Source organism: Bubalus bubalis, chromosome 16 (genome assembly GCF_019923935.1).
Source record: "Bubalus bubalis isolate 160015118507 breed Murrah chromosome 16, NDDB_SH_1, whole genome shotgun sequence".
NCBI lineage: Eukaryota > Metazoa > Chordata > Mammalia > Artiodactyla > Bovidae > Bubalus > Bubalus bubalis.
Window position 1 is genome coordinate 54,618,644 of NC_059172.1, and position 21,781 is coordinate 54,640,424.

The 21,781-nt window shown below is 55.2% G+C and overlaps 1 protein-coding gene across 1 annotated transcript; it reads right to left on the reverse strand.

Moving 5' to 3' along the window:
• Positions 1–556: 556 nt before the first annotated feature.
• Positions 557–19,945, reverse strand: OAF (out at first homolog). Its single transcript, XM_025266763.3, has 4 exons — positions 19,156–19,945; positions 3,160–3,294; positions 1,927–2,107; positions 557–1,587 (listed from the first exon to the last, which is right to left on the reverse strand). Exons 1-4 carry the CDS (start codon positions 19,420–19,422, stop codon positions 1,322–1,324), a joined length of 849 nt encoding a protein of 282 aa, XP_025122548.1. The 5' UTR covers positions 19,423–19,945; the 3' UTR covers positions 557–1,321.
• Positions 19,946–21,781: the final 1,836 nt, after the last annotated feature.

Genomic DNA, 21,781 nt, shown 5'->3' on the forward strand with positions numbered 1-21,781 from the left:
AACATTAAATCAATCATAGTGTGCTGCATTCATGTCTGCCCTTTGGAACAGCACAGACCGTAGCCCGCCAGGCTCCTCTGTCCATGGATTCTCCAGGCAAGAATACTGGCGTGGGCTGCCATGCCCTCCTCCAGGGGATCTTCCCAACCCAGGGATCGAACCCCGGTCTCTTATGTCTCCTGCGTTATTCTTTACCATTAACACCACCTGGGAAGCCCTAAAATAGGAAAAAAAACAACAAACCTATTTCCAGGATTTGATCCCTGGAGAAGTCTGGCTCAGAATTTTCATCTATCTCACGGTGTCTTTTACTGCTTACCCACCTGTGTCTGTCTCATCTTAAGTGCAGAAGTTTTGTCATAGCCTTTCCTAGTAATGCCCACCCCCAGCTACATCCTCCCCCCACCCCAAGATTGAGCACACAGTAGGTGCTTCAGGAGTTGTCCCTAGGCGGGCTGTCCCCAAGACATGTTCCCTAGACAGGGACACGTCTCCTGACACCAGGTGGCAGCATTGGCCAAAAATCCTCTCAGAACTCTGCGTCGAGAGCTGTCAGTCAAGTAAAAATTTAAACTTTTATTTCTGGTACAAATGATAAATATTCTGCATTAAAAATCTGGAATTCAAGTTTTCCTCATACTTCATGCTCCCTCCCTGTCCCAGAACCTTACAAAAATATTTCTGTTTAGAGGGAGCAAGCCAGCACCTGCTCCCTCGGCAAAGTCCAGGTTTGCAGAAAGGCACGTATGGTCTGTGTCAGGGTGGGGACGGCGGCCTCCGAGGCCAGAACGAGAGGAAGGCGTTGAGATCCGTGCTTGGGGCTGCGCCCCCTCTGGTGCAATGATTTTTCCCCTCCTTGCTGCGCAGTGGGACGGTGCACAGAGGCTAGGTCCTTCCCAACGGTGGGGCAGGAGTTGTGTGTGGGGAGGTGGGTAGGACAGGCACAGACACCTTTCAGGGTCTAAACCTTCAAAGAGTTAAATAGGAGAGTCACAGGCCGTCACATTTTGGGTGCTTGAAAGTGAACACTTTGGGGAGATGAAGGAGGGGAGGCAAGCTTAGAGAACCCCCCTTCTCCCTGGGTCCCCAAGGAAGGCGCACAGGGCAGGAGTGGGGGCTGCCTTCATGAGTTAACCCTTGCCACACCACACCCCTTTCACAGTCACGGGTGAGGGAGCCAGAGGCTCCGGGATTAGGTGATGGGAAGGAAGAGCGATAAGGCCTCGGCTGTAGCGGGTGGGGGGCACCCCCTCTGGCGGCTGGGGGAGGGGCAGTGGGTGCCGGGCAGCTGCCTCGGGGACCACCCCTCGTCCCAGCCTGGCTAGGGGTCCTCATCCCAGAGGCACAGCTGCTTCTGGGGCACGTAGAAGTCGAAGCTGTAGTTCTTCTGGCAGCTGCGGATGCCGCACTTGTAGGGCGCTGGGCGGTCGCGGCCGTGGCAGTACTTGAGCATGCAGGGGTACCAGGCCAGGCTCAGACCATAGCGGCAGATGCAGGGCTTCCCGCGGTCCCCCACCTGCCCGCAGCGAGGCAGCAACACCTGCTCTGAGGCCTTGGGGAGAGCCTCGAACACGGAGCCATCCACACCTGGGAGAGAAGGCGGGGGTCAGGGCGGGGGCGGGGGCCTCCCCACATGGCCCCTTCAGGCATCCCAGCGCCCCCATGAGCTAAGTGTTACCATCCTTGTTTTACAGATGAGAAAACTGGCCCAGAGAGGTTATTGGCCTGGCTGACGTCACACAGTAAGTAGGGATTCAGGACTGTCTGACTTCAAGTCCTCCACTTGCCCCTGCCAGTGCCACGCAGGCATCACTTCCTCCAGGAAGCCCTCCCTGACCAGTCCCAGCTGGGTGGAGAACTCCCGTATCTCATCATTGCTCCCCATCATATTTGAGGTGATATAGCAGTGGGCCGCACCCAGCTGACCTTGCTCCAGCCAGAACCGGACGTCTTCCTGGCGGGTGTAGATGGCATCCACGGCCTCTGCACACACGTTGCGGAGATGGGGGCTCAGCAGCGCCCCCTGGCTGAAGTTGACGGCGATGTCCATGTGCATCTGCTCTGGGCCCCGCACCTCCTCAGCCTGCCGCACTGCCCGTGGGTTTTTCTGGGTGGAAGAGAAGAGTTGTTCCCACCCGGCCTCAGTCAGCCCCCTGCCCACTCTTTCCCTGATCGCTGATTGTCAGACAAACCCAGGCTGGCTGCCTTCAGATCCTTGGGGCCACCTGCAGGGTGACAGTCAGGGGGAACCAGCCCCCCTCCAACTGGTGGAAAAACTGATACCCAGGGCACCGTCAATTCTTTTCAGCTGGCCACTGGGCTGACCTCTGAGACCTTAGGGAGAATTCTGACATGTTGCTGGGGGGGGGGGGGTGGTGTTGGAGGTGGGCAAGCCAGGCCAGTTGTCCCAGGGTCAATGACCGCTGGGGTCCTGTACTTCCCAACATCCAGGTAACTGAGTCTCTCTGGGAAAAGCAGACAGAAGGGTGGGACCTAGGACAGGTCCTGCTGAAGAGTTTAGGGAGCTTACATGAGGCTGGGGAGAGGCCTGGGGTCGGGGAAGGGACTGGGAGCAGGCAACAGGCTGAGGGGTTCCAAAGCTGCGTTGAACACTTTACATGTTCCATCCCACTTAATTCTCACTGTAACCCGTCTCTCAGTAAGAAAATAGGGGCTTTGAGGGACTTTCCTGGAGGGCCAGTGGTTAAGACTGGGCTTCAAATGCAAGGGCTGCGGCGGGTTCCATCCCAGGTTGGGAAAACTAAAATTGCACATGCCCTGTGGCGTGGCCAAAAAACAAAGAAAATAGGGACTTGGAAGGGAGGTGACGCGTCTAGAGTCACCCAGATGATGAGTGGCGTTGCCACAGCTGAAGGCAGATCTGACTTGCCTCCATCATAAACGGGGAGGGGCTGAGGTTGGGGGCAGGAAGAATTTGAGAGATGGGGGTTCGGTACAGATTAGGGATCTGGGGTTATGGGATCAGGTGTGGCATGGGGCATAATCAGGGGGTTCAGGATTAGAGGCTGAGTGTGGTGCCAGGGATTAGGTGGATCGGGGCTGGGTGGGACACTGAGGCTGGGGTGGGTGGGGTCCAGGCTAGGGCTCAGCTGCAGGGGTGCGTGCAGGCTCTGGGGCAAGCCTGGGGTGGGCACTCACCTGCCGGAGCTTGGCCATGGCCTCGCTGGGAATGATCTCATTGTGGTGCAGCCGGGTGACGAAGCAGAGAGCCTGGAACTGACTCTGCCCCTTCTCCAGCTCCCCCAGAATCAAGGCCCGGAAGATCTTCACATCCTGATGGGGAAGGGCAGAAGGACGGGGGCTGGTTGGACGGGGTGAGGTCTCCTCACCAGTCCCCCCCCCACACACACAATGCTCAGCTCAGACCACCCCCTCTCAGAGAACACAGGCCTGGACACTGTCCTGCAACGGACACCTCCCTCCTGCTGTCCTGGGAATTTTTTTCTTTCCCATTTAAACCCGTGACTTAAAAGAACACACCCCAGATATTCCAAAGCCTTCTGGAAAATTCACATAGTGAACTGCTAGAAACTTTCCAAAAACAAGGCTGTTTAAAAGTACAGAACTTCACCTTAAAGGAAACCACCGCTTTTGGCACCTGCTTCACTCATAGCTGATGCTTCCTTTCTGTGGCACCAGTGTACCCTGATCAGGGTGAGTCAGGGCCCCTACGACCACCTGACCAGGGTGTCACAAGGCAGAGGCTGCACTTTTTACAAGCACAGATTTCAGAGTTCCTCTCGCTGACTTTCCCATTCAGTAGGTTTGGGGAGAAGGCCCCCGGTGCTCTAGTCATCCAGGCTCCTAGACACCAGCATCTCAGATGAAGGTGGCGGGGTCAGGATGGGGTTAAGGGCAGACACAGCAGCAGCTGTTGCCAAGGGTGCTGTGATGGCTAACCTTTCCCCTTCCCTCCCCATTTCCCCTTTCCCCATGGGGTTACTAATGGCCTGGCCAGCAGGCCAAGGGCTCCTTCCTGTCACTGACTCACTGTGTGAATCAGGGAGGCCAGAGAAGGGCAGAGGAAGAAGGGAGAGGGGCTGTGGGATGGGGTTCCCTTTCCAAACTGGCTGCTGAAACCCTGGGCACCCGAGGTATCCCTTGCTCTCACCCAGCTCTGTGCCTTGGCTAATGGCTCCCGATGAGACATCAGCAGGTCCCAGTCAGCAGTGGTCTAAGTGTGTGAAGATCCCCGCTGCCTGGGAGGGACCCTGGTCACACTGATGGTTCCTCCAGGAACCTTAGTGGTCCTGCACCAACACAGAGGGTATAGAGCCTATATAGATATGAATCCTTCAATGACCATGCCCTGGGCTCACTCACCAAACATCCCGGTTCACTGAGTGCTTCCTGCCAAGTGAAATGCTCTGAGAACAGGGTCTGAGGGGCCCCCCTGGATTCCAGTGTAGGCAGTGAGGGGCCCAGGGTTCCCCTCCAAGCCTGCAGTGTATTAGTGGCGTCCAGCTCATCTCCCAGTTTTTCTAAGCCTCGTTTGTAAAGTGGGGATGATTCCACTTTTACCCGGAGGGTTGTGGTGAGGACGGAACAGGCTGGTGTGAAGGGAAACACAGAGAATGCCTGCCCTGAGTCAAGTGCTCGGCGGCGCTGGCTGGGGCCACTGGCCCCCTGCAGGTGACTGGCCACTGCTGCTGCTGCTGCTAAGTCGCTTCAGTCGTGTCCGACTCTGTGCGACCCCTGAGACAGCAGCCCACCAGGCTCCCCCGTCCCTGGGATTCTCCAGGCAAGAACACTGGAGTGGGTTGCCATTTCCTTCTCCAGTGCATGAAAAGTGGAAAGTGAAAGTGAAGTCGCTCAGTCGTGTCCGACTCTTTGCGACCCCATGGACTGCAGCCTACCAGGCTCTTCCGTCCAGGGATTTTCCAATGCTATCATCCCACAAATCCCCGTGCCCTTTCTGTCGTTTTCATTGTTTGTTTGTTTTAGAGTCTTTTGATGTGGACCCTTTTTAAAGTCTTTATTGAATTTGTTACAATATTGCTTCAGTCTTATCTTTTGGTTTTTGGGTCCCAAGGCATGTGGGATCTTATCTTAGTTTCCTGACCAGGGATCAAACTGGTACCCTCTGCATTAGCAAGCAAAACTTAACCACTGGACCACCAGGGAAGTATCTCCCCCCGCCCGCCTCCCCCACCCCCCACCCCATGCCCTTTGGAATTTCTCTGACTCTACAAGGACTTTCCCTACTTCCCTTCACTATAAATGGTCTCTGGAACTTTGAGGGGTGGGAGTGTCTAGGGAGATTTTCCACCAAGATCGTAGAAAGGGAGACTGAGGCCCAGCTGGTGAGAAAGGTTATGTTAGGTTCCTCCGGGTCCCAGACTTGGAGGGAAGGTGAATCACAGCTCGGGTAACCTCAGCTTCCTCTCAGCAGGAAATCCGCTCTTGGGTCACGAGGATAGGCTGTCCTTGCCCTGCCAAGCCTTGGTCATCCAATCTTTCACACCCTCAGGTCGGCTGAGGGGAGACTGGAGTTGGTACATGGGTGCATTTTCCACTCAGTTTTTGCCAGGTGAGACTTGATACCAGATTTCCCCTCCTGGGGTTGAGTTAGGCGGATGTCCCTAGCAGGACCCCCAGGCAGGATCCAAAGTCCGCATATTTTCAGCCATGACCCTTGAAGGGAATGCCATCTGGGATATTCACAGCATCTTCTCCGATACCACAAGCACATGCCATAGCCTGTGGTCTGTGGGCTGCCCCGAGCTGGCCTCCTGGCTTGGACACTACCCATCTACCACTAGCCAGAGAAAGTATTTAAAATTCTAGATCAGACCAGGGGGTGAACGAAATCTGTCAGAATATTTTCCCTGCTTCTAGATTAAATAACAATGTCAATGACAACAGCAAAATGCTACCAAAATGGGAATCTGACTGCGGGTGAAGCGAGGGGATGAGAATTTTTTGTTGAGATAGATTTCCTCTATGTCTCTCATTTATTTTTGCAGGACAACGATTTATTGAAGTTTATAACTGGAAGGGACAAGTCACTGTTACCATGAGTCAAAAAGGATATACTGTCCCATTCAAATCTGCACAACAACAGGAGGTAGGAACTATGATTATTACTGTGTTTGGAATGGATAACTTGCTCAAGGTCATGAGACCAAGAGGAAATGCAGCTAAAATTTTTAACCCAAGCAGCCTGCCTCCAAAATCCAAACTCTCGCAACCATAATGAACAACTGCTTCTAGTTCAACTAATCCAATGTCTCTGATGCCCAGTTACAGACCAGATGGTAAGGAGTCTGCCTGCAGTGCAGGGATTCAGGTTCGATCCCTGGGTCAAGAGGATTTCCTAGAGAAGGAGACAGCAACCCACTTCAGTGTTCTTGGCTGGAGAGTTTCATGGACAGAGCAGCCTGGTGGACTACAGTCCCTGGGGGTGCAAACAGTCGGACACGACTGAGCAACTACCACTTTCACTTTCTAAAGAAACTAAAGCTCAGGCCCAGAGAGACAGTGCGGTCTGCCTGCAGCCACACAGCCAGTGAGAGACAGAAGAGAATGCAGGGCCCTCTTCCCGCCGTGTGGTCTGCGTGTCCTCTGCAGACCTGCCCCGGGACTACGGTGGCTCCCATTCAAGGCTGTGTGTGACTAACAGTCAACAGCATCTGATGCAAACATCAGGGTAAGATGACGCAGGATCACCTTTCTAATCCCTCTGCCTGCTCTGCCCAGGGCCTCTGTAAACCCTGAATTTTCCAACCTTCTTAATCTGTGTCTCCAGGAAACCAAGTTCCCTGTGCTGAGCCCAGGAGGGAGACAGCAGTCCAAGCAGCTGGATCTTTGTGGCTCCATCATCATGACCAGTGTCTCTCCTACCTTCTACTCCCCACACCTCGGACTCACTACCAGGGCCCCCTTTCCCTTCAACACAAAGGACAGGGCAGGGGTAGAGGGTCCCCTGCTTCAGGGAACATCTGACCAGGTGCTAAGCTCCCAGCTTTTCTCCTTGCCCAAGAATCCCCTGGGATGATCCACCCAGATGTGGCCTAACACCCAAGGCAGACGACACAGCTGGGAAGAGCATATGGCAGGCTTTTCAGGCCCAGGTCTCAGGCTAGGATGTCCAAGACGGGCAGTTTCTATAAGGCTCCTTCTCCCACGGGCTCCTAGGAACCTCCAGCCCCCCAGGAGCAGGCCACCAGGAAGAAGAGGAGGGGATGGTACCAGGGCTGAAACTGGGCCATACAGAGGGGATGGTCACAGAGATACAGCAAGTCCCCAAACGAACTTTCAAGTTGCGAACGTTCAAAGATGCCAACGTGCATCTAGTTCCAGCAAGGAACCAGAACCTGAGCCATCAACGTCAAGCATGAATGAAATTGCAGCTTGCCCTCCGTCTCCTATTGCTGATGATCCTTCAGCTCCACCATCTCCCACCTCCTCTCCCTCCTCCAGTCGGTAACTCTTCTTGCCTGTTCACTCGATGCCAGCCCCTGTGTGCCGGCTGTTGCACAGTACTACTGTACTTTTCAAGGTACTGTATTGTAAGATTAAAAATGTTTTACTTTTTGTGTTTTTTTAAATGTATTCTTTGTGTGAAAAGTATAAACCCATGACAGTACAGTACTATATAGGCAACTGTGTTAGTTGGGTACCTGGGCTAACCTTGATGGACTTAACGAACAAACTGGACATATGAACGTACTCCCAGAAGGGGACTCATTTGTATGTAGGGCACTTACTGTAGTGAGGATTTGCTGAAGTCCTTTGTGGGTGGTTTAAAGGTTCTTGGAGAGCAGGATAGTTAAGAGCAAAGGCTCTGGAGCCAGTGCGCCCGCATTCAGATCCTGGCTTTGCTGATACACACCATGTCATCCTGGGGCATTCACTTGACCTCTCTGTATCTTAGTTTCCACATGTGTAAAATGAGTACAGGCAACAATACCTACACCTCAAGGAATTCCTAAGAGGAAAAATGAGTGAAAGGTCTCAGAACAGCATGGGCTGGACTCCTTCAGCTCTTCTCTAGCATTGTTGCAATCCCTGGCCTAGCTCCAACTGTGATCAACTCCAGACCTGCAGAGGCAAGAAAACAGAGCTTTCTTCCAGAGACACACCAGAGCCTCAGAGAAGTCAGCTGACTCTGCTGGAGCTTGCAGGTAATCGGCAAATCGGTGGGAGAGTGCTGACTAGCATCACCTGGGGCAGGGCCTTCACAGGCGGCAGGGTAGGGCAGTGGGCAACACCAAGCTCAGGGCCCCAGTCTTCAAGGGGCTCACAGGGGAAGCTGACCTACAACTGAAGTCAGCGCCCATGATGAGGCCTAGGGTTGAGGCTTATGCAGAGTGCTATAGGGTAAAGATGAAAGTGAAAGTCGTGTCCGACTCTAGTGCTCCGGTCCCTTTAAGCATGGGGCTGGGAGGGAGGGAAGACTTACTAGAGCAGAGGTCCTCAACCTTTTTGGCACCAGAGACAGGTTTCGTGGAAGACAATGTCCCCATGAACCAGGCTGGGAGGTGGGAGCAGGCATGGACCGACGGTTGGGGGATGATTCAAGCGCGTTTCATTTGCTGTGTGCTTTATTTCTATTGTTGTATCAGCTTTGCCTCAGATCATCAGGCGCTAGATCCTGGAGGCTGGGAACCCCTGTACTAGACTGAAGGGTACTTCACTGGTTCTGCACAATGAGAGGATAGGGGGCTTTCTAGCCAAGAGAGAGGCAATTACAGAAAATGTGTGTGTGTGTACTGTGTGCTCAGTCATGTCTGACTCTTTGCGACCCCGTGGACTGCAGCCCACCAGGCTCCTCTGTCCATGGGATTTCCCAGGCAAGAATACTGCAGTGGGTTGCCATTTCCTCCTCCATGGGCTCGTCTCGACCCAGGAATCGAACCCGCATCTCTTGCACCTCCTGCATCGGCAGGCAGGTTCTTTACCACGAGCGCCACCTGGGAAGCCCCGTTACAGAAGCCAGAGAGGTACAAAGGCATCTTAATGCCCCCACCCATCCGTCTCTTCATGCTACCATCTTATGATCTGCCTAATGCCCTTCCAAGGCTTCTTTTGTCCTCACCATAAAGCATACCCCCCAGAGGCTGGCATCCACATCTTTGCTGACAGTTCTGAGCACTGAACCAAAAAGGTGGCGGTTTCCAGAATAAGCAAGGCCAGGTGCCTTTCTATGAGTTGATGCCTGTTGGGGATGTCCAGTCCCATCCTGCCCAGTATCCTTCAGGACTCAGTTCACATGCATCCATCCACCCCCACCAACCCTCCAGCAGAGCTGGCCAGGTCCAATCCCTACCTTCCTCCCACTGTGTCTGGAATGACCTCTTTCCTTGTCTTTCCTTCCAGATTCAACTCCTTGAGGCCGGGATAGTATATTATTTGCAGTGTATCCCCACCCACTAGAACACAACAGGTGCTCAATACACATCTAGAAATGAATAAATGAAGGATGAACTGAACAAACAAGAGCAGGCCAGGGTCCTAAGCAAAGTGATGGGAGTACCAGGGAGGGGAGGGAGGGAGGGGACGGCAGTGAGAGTGGAAGGAAGAGGCTGGTGGGAGGGCAGGGACAGGGTCTGAGAGCCCAGTCAAAGAGTCTGAGCTTCATCTAGCAGACCACTGGAAGTCATCACTGGATTTTCAGCCTGGAGGTGACATGCACGAATCTCTGGCTTAGAGCTGAATCAGAAACTTGAGTTGTGCTAGGCCAGTGTGCATCCTATCTAAACACCTAGGAAGGGCCCCAGTCCTCGTGTAGCATCTTCTGCCTGGGCAACAAGTCTCCCAGGCCCTCCACACTGTGCCCCTGGCTCAGGACAGCGGCTCCACCTTATCTATGCAGTGTCCTCAGTCTGACACAAAGCTGAGTGAAGGCACCCATGCTCTGGGGCTTCCATTGAAACATCTTGCCCCCAACAAGAAGACGGTTCTTCTTGGGCTTCCTTGTATCCAGGCTCCTGCAGACTGGCAGTCCTATAGCTGCGTTTTTGGCTTCTAGAGGTTCATCGGAGCTTTTTCATGCTCCAGTGAGGTTCCAGCAGGGGACGTGACCTTCAGGGTCATCCAGCTGCAGGGCCAGCCCCAGGTGCCCAGATTTTCTAACTCAACCCCCGTGATCTTTCGGCTCTTCCCAGCTCCCCGCTGAGCCCTCTCCCAGATATTCTATTCTTCTCTGTGTTCACTCCCTGCCCTAGACCCTCTGTATCTCATAGAGAGAAGGCTGTTCTGGGAAAAGCAGGGGGTAGCCCTCTGCCCTTACAAGAGCAGACAGCCTGTGCCAGGCCCCTGTGGCTGCCTTCCAGGGGAGAGGCTCCAGGGAAAGCTCGGTGTTGGGGACAGGAGGCGACCCCGAAGACAGAGCCCACGGGAGCGCCGATGACCCTAGCGCTGTTACACAAGCCCGACTGCCAGCTTCCAGAATGAAAGGGGGAAACAAACCTCTCTTGTTTTGACTGCTGTGGGGTTTTATATTACGGCAGAGTCGAATTCTAACTGTACACAGAGACACCTGCTTGCCCCCATTCAGGGGCCACGTGGCCAAGCTTTCACCCAGAGGTGCTGATTCTTGAATGATCTCCCACCCTTCACCCAGCGGCACCCAGGCCCCCCATGCCCCTCGTGCTGAGGCCCACACTTCCGCTCGGCCGTGGGCCCCTCCTCTCTCGCACACCTGCTCCTAGGAGCATGTTTCCGCCCTCATGGCCTCTCCCAGGGGTCTCCACGTCACCCCTTTCTCTCGATCACCGCAGCACCCCTCGCATGTAGTCACACACACCCATCTTCTCCCGACAGTCTATCCACACCCTTCTCCCGCCCTCCCTTCTTCCCCCGAAGTCTCTCTCTCTCACACACACACACACACACACACACACAGCGTCTTCCACGCCTTCTCACACACCAGCCTCTGCACCCACCACACACAGGCTGTTACACTCACCTACATCCAGGCACTTACACCCGCCTCTCCCAGTTCACCTCCCCAGCCTAGCCTGGCCCCCCCCCCCCCACCACCTCCTCCTCTGCCCTCCTTCCCACCACCAGCTCCCAGCTCCAACTGCCCCCCTCCCCCGCACCCCCCCACCCCCGGCTCCAAGCGCCCTTCCTCAGCCCCCTTTTCCAGAAAGCCCACCATGGGGAAGTGCGGGGAGGCTCTCTCATCTCAGACCTTGCTGCCCACCCAGCCCTGGACCACGGGGGAACTGAAAACAAAGAGGGTCAGATGGTGGAGCTGCTGTGCTGTGCTGGGCTGCTCAGTCATGTCCAGCTCTTTGCTACCTACCTCATGGACTGTAGCCCGCCAGGCTCCTCTGTCCATGGGGATTTTCCAGGCAAGAATACTGGAGTGGGTTGCCATGCCCTCCTCCAGGGGAATCTTCCCAACCCAGGGATCGAACCCAGGTCTTCCGCATTGCAGGCGGATTCTTTTATCATCTGAGCCACCAAGGAAATCCAAGAATACTGGAGTGGGTAGCCTATCCCTTCTCCAGGGAAACTTCTCCACCCAGGAATCAAACTGGGGACTCCTGCATTGCAGGTAGATTCTTTACCAGCCAATCTACCAGGAAAGCCCATGGTGGAACTGACCTTCTCTCAAAAGCCCTCTCCCAGCCCACCTCTGGGCCACCGCGGTTACACAGCCCAGGCTGGAGGCCATGCTCCAGGTCCTCGCAAAGTGTCCGCTCCTCTCTCCCCCTGGCCCTCGGACGGCGCGCACCGTCTCCTGGGAGCTTCCTCTGCCATCTTGCTCTCCTTCCCGGCACACCAGAGTATGAAGTTTTGAGGCCCGTCCTGAGCCAACCCAAATATTTACTGCTCGGCTCCTGGCTGGAGCCGCTTTATAGATAGAGAGGGGCTGGCTTCCCTGCGCTGGGGAGGTGAGAGGTCAGCCTGGAGGGGCAGCCAGGGAGCAGGGCCCTCCTCACCCCGCACTGGCCGCCCCAGGACAGGCACAGGAGCACCTGGGCTGCTCTGGCCAGACCCCTGGAGAGGCACAGAGGCGAATAGAATCAACCTAAAGCCAAGCCAAGCACACTCCCTGGCTGATGCCTGGGGAGGCAGGCTACCCCGTTATGAGATGCCTGCAGACCCCAGGGGCTACGCCTACACAGAGACTTCTTGTTACAGGTCATCTGTGCAACCACGTGCTGGGGGCAGTGCCCCTTGCCCTCCCCCAGGCCCCCAGCGCTCCGTCAGCCAAATCCCAAAGGTCACCACTGTCCCAACTGCTCCAGGAACAATGTGCGGCTTTATGTGGATCAAATGCACCCCAATGTCCCGCTGACTCAGGGCTCCTGAGATGGGGCTTCATGCTTCCCGCTCACTCCCATTCCCAGCCCCAGCGCCTCCCTCCCTCACCCCCAGCCCTTCATCAGAATCTCCCCCTGGCCCCCCGGGGTGGGGGGCAGCCACTTCAACACTTGCCAACTGAAAGGATGGGAGTCCTAATGATGCCTTGGTCCCCAGAACAGGAACAATCTGCTTGGCTGGGTCAGGAAGGAAGGCTGGGGCCCCGGCTGGAACTGCTAGTTCTCTTCCCACCTGCCTCCGCTGGTCTCTGCTTTGCTGAGGCCTCTCACTCACTCCTCACAACACATCTCCAAGCCGACGTATGGTATTTGTGTTGTGTCTGAGCCTGGGGCTCAGAGAGGTTAAGTGACTTGTCAAGCCACAGGGCTGGTCAAGCGCAGAAAAATGTACAGTGAGTGCTCAGAAGTATCTATGAGCTATTTAAAAAATGGTCCCCTCACTCCCATGGTCTCTCCAGGAGCCACGGCGGGGGGGGGGGGGGGGGGGCGGGCAAAGAGGAATATCCCAGGCTCAGTGAAGAGGTCAAAACTCAAAATTCATGGTGGGGCATGTGGTGAGCTTGGGGGGAGGGGTCCAGCCCAAGTCTGTAAGCAGGAAAGTTTCTCCGTAGATGTGTCCCTCTGCACCGAGGCTTTTTTCAGCCTCCTTCTTCCTCTTCCCTCCCCTGTTCGGGTTTCTTCAGCCTCCGGGAAGAAGCCCATTTATATGTCACAGCAAGCATAGGCAGTCAGAACACAGTGGGAGAATCCCTGGGTCCCCATCCTGGATCATTAGCTACTGATCTTGTCCAAGTCACTACACAGGCTTGAGTCTCAGTGTGCACATCTGTGAAATGGATGCAATACTCGCCATTCGATGTAGTGGTGAGGGTCAAATGAGGCCAGGTGTGTGAATGCCACTGTCAGTGTGTGATCCGAGTGACCACTCAGTGTGTGAGACCCAGACAGCTGTGATTCTTACCTCAAAGCTGGCCTCGGTCTCACCGGCACCACCTCTGTGACCCATGGGAAGCCTTACAGGAAGACCCTCACTTCCGTTTCTCCCCCGTCAACAACAGAAGGTCACTGACTTGTCCCAGGTGGCAGTCCTCACTGCACAACCCGGGATCCTTTCCCAGGACTCCACCTGGACATAGGTATTCAGGGAGTGGGAGGTACAGGCCAGGCTGCACCTTGGGGCAGGGCTGCTGATCCCTAACACAGGGAGGGCTTCCTCAGGCACAGCAGAGGGGCTGCTGTTAGAACCCGGGGCCCCACAGGCACAAGCCGGGTGGTTCTCTCTGATGACTTCTCATGAACTCCTGTGGGGAAATGCCCTGGGCACCACAAAGCTCTGGGCCTCTGCTGAAAGCACCTCTACCATAATCTGTTCCCCGAAAGACACCCTCTCCATCACGTGCCTCCACTACAGACCAACAACCTGCAGGGACCCAACATAAGCTGGGGAGGCGGACACTGCACCCTCAGAGCCTGTCCTGTCTGACATCCCCGTGATGTGACATCCTGTTAGAAGAAACAGCCGCAGGCATCAGTCTGGCCATTTGCACATTCCCTATCTTTGCTGACTCTCTCACAGCCTGGAGCTGCTGCCCCTACCCAGACGGGGAGCCCCCAAGGCATGGATGACTGTGCTCTCTGGACTGCTCCTTCCTCTGACCTCCACCCCCCAGGGCATGGGTGCCCAGGGCATGGGTCCCTTGGAGTGACCTCGAGCTGACCTGCCCTGTTATATGGACCCCTTTATCTTGGCTCTGGGCTTCCTTAGTGGCTCAAACAGGAAAGAATCTGTCTGCAATTCGGGAGACCCAGGTGCAGTCCTTGGGTCGGGAAGATCCCCTGGAAAAGGGCATGGCAACCCACTCCAGTTTTCTTGCCTGGGGAATTCCACGAACAGAGGAGCCTGATGGGCTACAGTTCATGGGGTAGCAAAGAGTCGGACATGACTGAGCAACTAACACACACACACACACACACATACATCCTGGCTCCAGCCCGTGGCCCCTCTTGGCCACCACCCTCCCCACATTTGGAGTCTGGCTCCTTTCTCCCTGCTCCTGTTGCAGCCATGGTCCACCACCACCCCCACCTGCCCTTTGTAGCTGCACATGACTTTCTCTTATCTTTTAGTCCCACCCTCCCTGCCCCGTCAGCACCAAACCACACCGCTTGAACATGACTCATCCCCCTCCCCCAGATTCTGGACACTCAGAGGATAAGAGATACTCAGAGGGAAAGAGAACTTGGATGGGGACAGCAACCTGGGGGAAGGGGACCAAGACGACTGTCAGATCAAAAGCCGGGCTGGAGAGTCGGGACGGTGACATGCCCAGTGAGTCTGTACATCTGGGTATGATTACATGCATAGGCTTTGGATTATAAAGAAGGGCACTGCCTACTGAGACCGTATGATGAATCAGCGTTCTTGTGCTGAGGGCACCAAGAACGCGGCCTCGGGTCTACATGCTGTTTAAACACATTAGGGTTATTGTGGATAGAACAACAGATTTCAACTAAATGACTGAGTTGGGGCTTGACTTTCATTTCACAGTCTAACCCCATGCCTCCTCCAAGTCCCTCCATCCCTGGAGCAACTCTGCCAGTCTGCCAGGGCTTCCCAAACGTTGCTGCTCATTGGAATCACCAGCGGCTCTTTAAAAACCCTGCTGTCTGGTTCCCACCCTCAGACATTTGGACTTAATTGGTCTGGAGTGCAGGGGAGGCATTGGGTTTTCTAAAGCTCCCCAGGCGATTCAAATGTGCAGCGAAGTTTGGGAGCCACTGAGCTGCAGCATGGTTTTTGAAAGCTGCGCCCTGAACTGATGGTCAGCAGCCTGTGGGCAGGGCTTACAGTCACGCACGATGGCGATTTGGTAGCTTTGAGGGCCTTGTGGAGTGTGTGATCCTTGCCCGGGCTCCATGTCCTACGGTGGGCTGATCACTGTGACGGCTTTACTGGCTTTACTGGCTTCAGGTCCAGCATGGCAGTGTGGGGAGGGCCAGGCAGTGCTGGAGCCCTGTCTCCTGGCAGAGGCAGAGGGTTGGAGGGGTGTGGAGAGGGCGCTGGGGCAGGGTGCGACCGGCTGGAGGAGGGCTATATTGCATCCAGCACAGGGGGCCTCGCTGCTGCCCTGGGTAGCAGGACACAGCAGGGATGACTGCTCCCTGCGGAGGGGCTGGCCAGCAACTCTGGAGTGTGATGGTTAACTTCCTGTGTACATTTCACTGGGCTGAGAGATGCCCACAGAGCTGATAAAACATCTTTTCTGGGTGTGTCCGTGAGGGTGTCTCGGGAAGATACTAGCATGTGAAACAGGAGCCTGAGTGGAAGGTGGCCCTCGCCAGAGTGGGTGGGCATCATCCAATCCATTGAGGGCATAATAAGAACAAAAAGGGTGGAGAAGGGTAAATTTGCTCTCTGCGTGAGCCGGACATCCATCTTCTCCCGCCCTTAGACGTCAATGCTCCTGGTTCTCAGGCCTCTGCACTCACACTGGAACAACACAGGCCTTCCTGGACCTCCAGCTGACAGACCACAGACTTCTCCGCCTTCATAATCGTGTGAGCCAACCACCCCTCAAATAAAATCTCTTCTACAGCTCTGTGGTGGTGGTTTAGTCACTAAGTCGTGTTCGACTCTTGCAATTCCAATGGACTATAGCCCACCAGGCTCCTCTGTCCAAGGGATTTCCCAGGCAAGAATAAACCAGAGTGGGCTGCCATTTCCTTCTCCTAGGGAGATCTTTCCCACCCAGGGATTCAACCCGTGTCTCCTGCTCAGCAGGCGGGTTCTTTACCACTGAGCCACCTGGGTGTATTTCCCTCCTATTATTTCTGTTCTGTGGGCCTGGATGTATTTCTCTTCTATTATTTCTGTTCTGCAGGGGAACTCTAATACATGGAGCTTCAGAGAGAAGGTTCTGATGAGGGACTAAGGCTCTTCCAGGCTCAGTGCTGTCTTTCCGTGTGACTTTGGCTCTGTTGTTCAACATCGTTGCACCCGAGCTTAGCACAGAGGGTCCCTGCTGAGATGTGACGTGAGCCAGTGATAATTATCAAAGTCAGTGGCTTCTATTTCTGGAGCATTGGGTACAGCAGATGATACACAGTGAGTATTTCATATATGTCACTCAGTTTAGTTCTCACAATGGCCATGGGAACAGTAGCATTATCATCCCCATTTTACAGATGGAAAAATGAAGCCTTAGAGAGATCAAGTAGCTTGCCCAGGGTTAAACTACGTCTGTCTCCTTTCAGTTTGGACTACTTCCCAAAGGTGACAAAACGGCCAATGTTACTATCCCCAGATGGACTAGGGATTGTTCCCAAACCACCCCCAAACGGATTTGGTACATGCAATAAAAGAAACACCAGGTCCAGAACTTTTTCCTACAAGAAAAGTCATTTCTTCTAGACAGAAGCTTCTCTTGGAAATCTGCCAGAGACCTTGAGGACTGGGCAAGCAACAAGAGAGGTGACCCACCCCAGAAAGATCCCTTATAAAAGCTGCTCTGGCCAATGCAGACCATGGACTAGGGTGGGGATAAAGGCTATTCCACTCCACTCCCAGACTTCCCCAACTCCACCCCACCTCAGGCCAGCTGAGAAATCCAGAGTAGGAAGGGACCTTGGAAAGCTGGTTCCCTTCGTTGATTTTCACTCCCAATTCCCTCCCTTGCTAATGAAACTGGAGACGCCAGAGGGCAGGTGTGAAATGCCAGCTTCTGGGTCAGAGGTTACTCTGAAAAGCAGCCTTTGAAAGCCTGGGTGGAGGTTTGAACTGCTGCAGGGAGGTATGAACTGCTGAGGGGATTAAAATGAGGCTCTTACAATCAGTTCCAAATGGATTCTCTAACTGGGCAGTTGGCCCCTCACTCTACCCTCAGCCCCAAGCCCCAGGCCTGCACCCCACTGCCACTGGCCTCTCCCCTACCCTTGCCCTCAGGATAGAGCAATAAAACCTTCCAAGCTGCAGCTAGAGGCTATAAAAGCTGAGCCCTACTCGTTGACTCTCTGACCAGTGTCCTACCCACAGTCTTGGCTGCTGGAGTGGTCCCAGGGATGGGGAAGTCTCTTGAGGGTTCCAGAAAGGCCACAGAACAATGGGCAGTGGGGCAGGAAGGTGGGAGACTCCTGGGCTGGCCTGAGGCTCACTCTCAAGGACAAAGGGTTTCAATGGAAGGTTGGAGGGGACGCTTAGCCTCCTGCTTCCCCTATTTGGGGGTTTTCCAGGAAAAGAACAGACTTGAAAAAATTCCCCTGGAGTTTAAGTGGGGAGACAGGAGGTGTTCCTGCCCTGTCAGCTTCCCTCTCTCCACACACACACTCACCTGCCCCTGCCTGAATTGAGAACCTAGCTTAGGCCTGCTGAGTAAGGAAGGGATCGCACAGTCCTCCTAATCGCAACACTCAAGCACCCTTACCCCCACCCCACCCCCTCAACTGGTCTCCCTGCATCCCTGGTCAGTGACAGCCCAATAGTCCAGGGACAGATCAGCTGTCAAGCCCCACCTCCACTGTCCATGGGATCACTGGCCGCCAACCTGGTTATACCATCTATGGCAATGTGGTTGGGTCCCTAGGTGACTCTGCAAACTCTGCCCTGACTCCTCTCAAGTTCTGGTCTCCAAGAAGAAGGAGAGAGAGGCGGCTCAGATAGCTGCTCCAGAGCCCTGGGCTTTCCCCACTGCTGGCTGTCTCATCGGCCTCCCCTCTGCCCTTTCCCAGAGCCTCCCAGGACCTCTTTCTACAGGAGAGGGAGGTGGGGAGCATGCTTCAGTTGATCAGGAGACTCCCTTGAGTACCACACCTTACCCACCTTCTTTCCCGCCAGGGTTCCCGCCCCTGGGTCACCGTTACTCGCTGCCCTTCCAGGCCCGCTTCCTGATAACCCCGAGCACCATTCTCTACTCCACCTCACAATCCAGGGGGCCAGGCCCACCTGCTTGTTCTCTTCACCAAACACACACACACACACACACACACACACACACACAGAGGAGAGGCTGGTCTTGACCCCCTTCCCACCTACTTGTACACACACACACACACACACACACACAGAGGAGAGGCTGGTCCTTTCCCCCCTTCCCCAGAATCTGAGCCAAAACTGAGGGTTGGTCAGCCCTTCTGCCAAGCAGGGTAAGAGGTGGCACCTCTCCCAGAGCCTGGGGACCTCACCCGGGGCCTCTCCCCAGGTCCTCCACTGCAAGTTCCCCAGGCTTTCATTCCAAAGAGAAGAGGTGGCTTCTCCTTGGCCTGGGGGACACGTAGCTCCGCCCAGGAACCCCCTTCCCCAGCCCAGGGAAGTGAACATGGAGAGGTGGTACATAGACTCCAAGAAGTCAGGGCTGGGAGACCTGGGGTCACCCTCTTGTTCCGGTACAAAGGTGTGAAAGGCGGCCTAGAGAAGGAAAGGGACTTGCCCTAGGTCACAGTGAGAACCCAGGACCTGTGATGCCTGGCCCAGGACTTTTTCCTGATAGAGCCTGAGGGAATTTCTCCAGAAAGGGAGACGGGGTTATTAACATTGACTCTAGTAGGGTCAGCGCCTGGAGGGCGCTGGGAGACCTGGAAGATGAAAGTGCGGAGCTAGCTGGTCAGGGCGCCTGGGCGCCCAGAGTAAAAAGGTGAAAGGCCGCAAGGGAGAGTCTGAAGGGCAGCAGAGCAGTTCGTGGGGGAGAATGACGGGCGCTGGGGAGCAGGGCAAAGAGGTGTGGAGAAGAGCCCGCGTGACTTGGCTAAGTCGCGTCCCTGTCCCTCTCCTGGCCCAGTCCTCCGGCCAGCAGGCGGGACCCTCTCAGGCACGCAGATTTCCCCCCTCCGCCCCACCGCCAGGCAACGGACGGTGCCTCACCTTCTTAAAGTCTGCGGTGAAGGAAATGAGAGTGCCGTCGGGCTTGCGCAGCTCCAGGCTGATGCTGTCGGCGTCGCTGTCCGCCTGCAGGCTCTCCTCGGTCACCTGGCCGTCAGGCAGCCGCACCCGCACCCGCAGCTCCGACGGCGCGCCAGCCCCGGCCCCCGCGCCCACGCCGCGCGGCGCCCCCAGCAGCGGCACGAGCAGCGGCAGGAGCAGCAGCGCGGGGGACGCCCGGGGGACCCCGCAGCGGCCGGGCGGGCGCATCCCCGGGAGCCGCCGCCGCCCTCGCGGTCCCGGTGTGCCGCGAGCAGGCAGGGAGCTGCGGGGCCAAACTTCGCCCGAACTTGGAGGCTAGTTCACGGCGCGGGGGCGCGGCTCCCCTTGGGGCGGGGGGCTCAGCCGCGGGGCGCCAGCGACGTGGCGCCGAGGCACGTGGGCTGCGCTCCGCCGCGCGCCCCCCGGCGGCTCTGAGGCGGACGCCGCGCTCCCGGGGCCCGTCCGCCTCCCAGTCCGAGCGCGGCGCCTCCCGCGGCCCCCGACTCCGGAGCTCCGAGACTCTGTTTTGCACTTTTCATTCAATCCCACCCCCCGTCACTTCCTTCAGAAAACAGAAACCACCAGGACCTGCCTTAAAGAGACCGCGCACCTCTCGGCCCTTAAAGGGCCCGCGGCGGCTCTCCCAGCGCTCGGCGGCGGGCGGGGCGGACCGGCGCGCGGCGGCCTGGTGGGAAATGAGTTTCTCAACCGCGCTCCCTCCCCGTCGCGCCCCGGCAGCGACCGGGCTGGCCCGGGAGTTGACTCTTCTGGCAGATCCCTTCCTCCCAGCAGGGGCGGGACGGCTGACTCTTCTCCCGCCCCGTCCTTCTTTTTTGGCCCGTTCTTGTGCCACGTGGATGAAAGAATCGGGCTTGGTGTTTTAGGGGTTTTGTTTGGTCTTTTCAGTTTCTCTGAGGCGGCGAATTTCTGCGCTGCTTCTGCAAAATCGGACCTCACCTCGAGTTCAGCCTTTTGACTGCCATAGATCAGGAGACAGGGGCTGAGGTTCTGCTGGCATTGACATCCGTCAGGTGTGAAATCTTGATCAGTCAGGCCGCCTCTCTGGACATGGCCCTTGAAGGGCCCACATTTTCTGAGCCCCTGCGCAGGTTCTTTTCGGTCTGGTCGCCCTTACTTTCCCCATTCAGGACTTCTCCCCAGTCCTGCCCACCTCCCCAGGCCTCTGTTCTCTCTCCCACCGAAAGGCTGAGCAAATTCAGGAAAACAGTAGATTGCAGACCATTCTGGAGGATGTTCAGGGACTCAAGATGCGCTTGACCATCAGAGGCTGTCCCACAAGCCCACAGAAATGGGGTGCCTTGCACTCCAACCGTGAATGGGTGAAGGCAGGAGGGATGTGGATTCCTGCTTCCTCTGATTAGCTGTGTGCTTTGGAAACATTTGAAAAGTTCTTTGGGCCTAAGTGTCCCCTGGGTATAGTGGGTGTTGCTGACACCTACAAAGTCCTGCCAGTTCCAGAAGAGAAAATGCCAGAGGGATGTTCAGAACCTATTGTTCCTTGATGTTCATTTCACTTCTCTTTATTCTGTGTTCCCCTAATTTTTCCCAGATCTTAATCACAGATGTTGAATACCCTTCTCTTCAGCCTTCTTCCCATCTAGGTTTTCCCCAGCACAGGTTAGTAACGATGACAACAGGTACCCAAGCACCCAGGGACCATGAGGGTGCCAGCAGAGTTAGATGTCTTGAACTGCAGGGGGTGCCCAGAACCACTTCCTTACTACTAGCCCAGAGCTCTTCTTACTACTGAAGTCATGAAATTAAAAGAAACTTGCTCCTTGGAAGAAAAGCTATAACCAACCTAGACAGCATATTAGAAAGTAGAGGCATTACTTTGCTGACAAAGGTCCATCTAGTCAAAGTTATGTTTTTTCCAGCACTCATGTATGAATGTGAGAGTTGGACCATAAAGAAAGCTGAGCACTGAAGAATTGATGCTTTTGAACTGTGATGCTGGAGGAGACTCTTGAGAGTCCCTTGGACTGCAAGGAGATCCAACCAGTCCATCCTAAAGGAAATCAGTCCTGAATATTCATTGGAAGGACTGATGCTGAAGCCGAAACTCCAGTTTACTTTGGCCACCTGATACGAAGAACTGACTCATTGAAAAACACCCTGATGCTGGGAAACATTGAAGGCAGGAGGAGAAGGGGACAATAGAGGTTGAGTTGGTTGGATGGCATCACCGACTCGATGGACACGAGTATGAGCAAGCTCTGGGAGTTGGTGATGGACAGGGAAACCTGGCATGCTGCAGTTCGTGGGGTCGCAAAGAGTCGGACACGACTGAGCGTCTGAACTGGGCTTCTTACTACACTCTGCGGCATAAATTTAAGACTGAAAGGGATTCAGAAGATTATCTAATTCGATGTTTTCCAAATTTGTTGTATCAAAAGAATCACCTAGGTGCCTACTAAAAACACAGATACCTAGATCCCTAAATCTAGTCAACCTGACTTCTTAAGAAAAAGAACTGAAAATCTGCATTTTTAACAAATGCCCAGTGATGCTTGATCTCAGGGGTTGATAGCTGATAACCTGACAGAGGGTTAAGCTTAGCGAATCT

Bases quoted from the DNA above. Each gene is read 5' to 3' on its own strand.
- OAF (XM_025266763.3), bottom strand. From the start codon at position 19,422: ATGCGCCCGCCCGGCCGCTGCGGGGTCCCCCGGGCGTCCCCCGCGCTG. The intron at 3,295-19,155 runs GTGAGGCACCGT...CTTCCCCATCAG, and splicing joins TCACCGCAGACTTTAAGAAG to GATGTGAAGATCTTCCGGGC. The intron at 1,588-1,926 runs GTCAGCTGGGTG...CTTCTCTCCCAG, and splicing joins CCGGTTCTGGCTGGAGCAAG to GTGTGGATGGCTCCGTGTTC.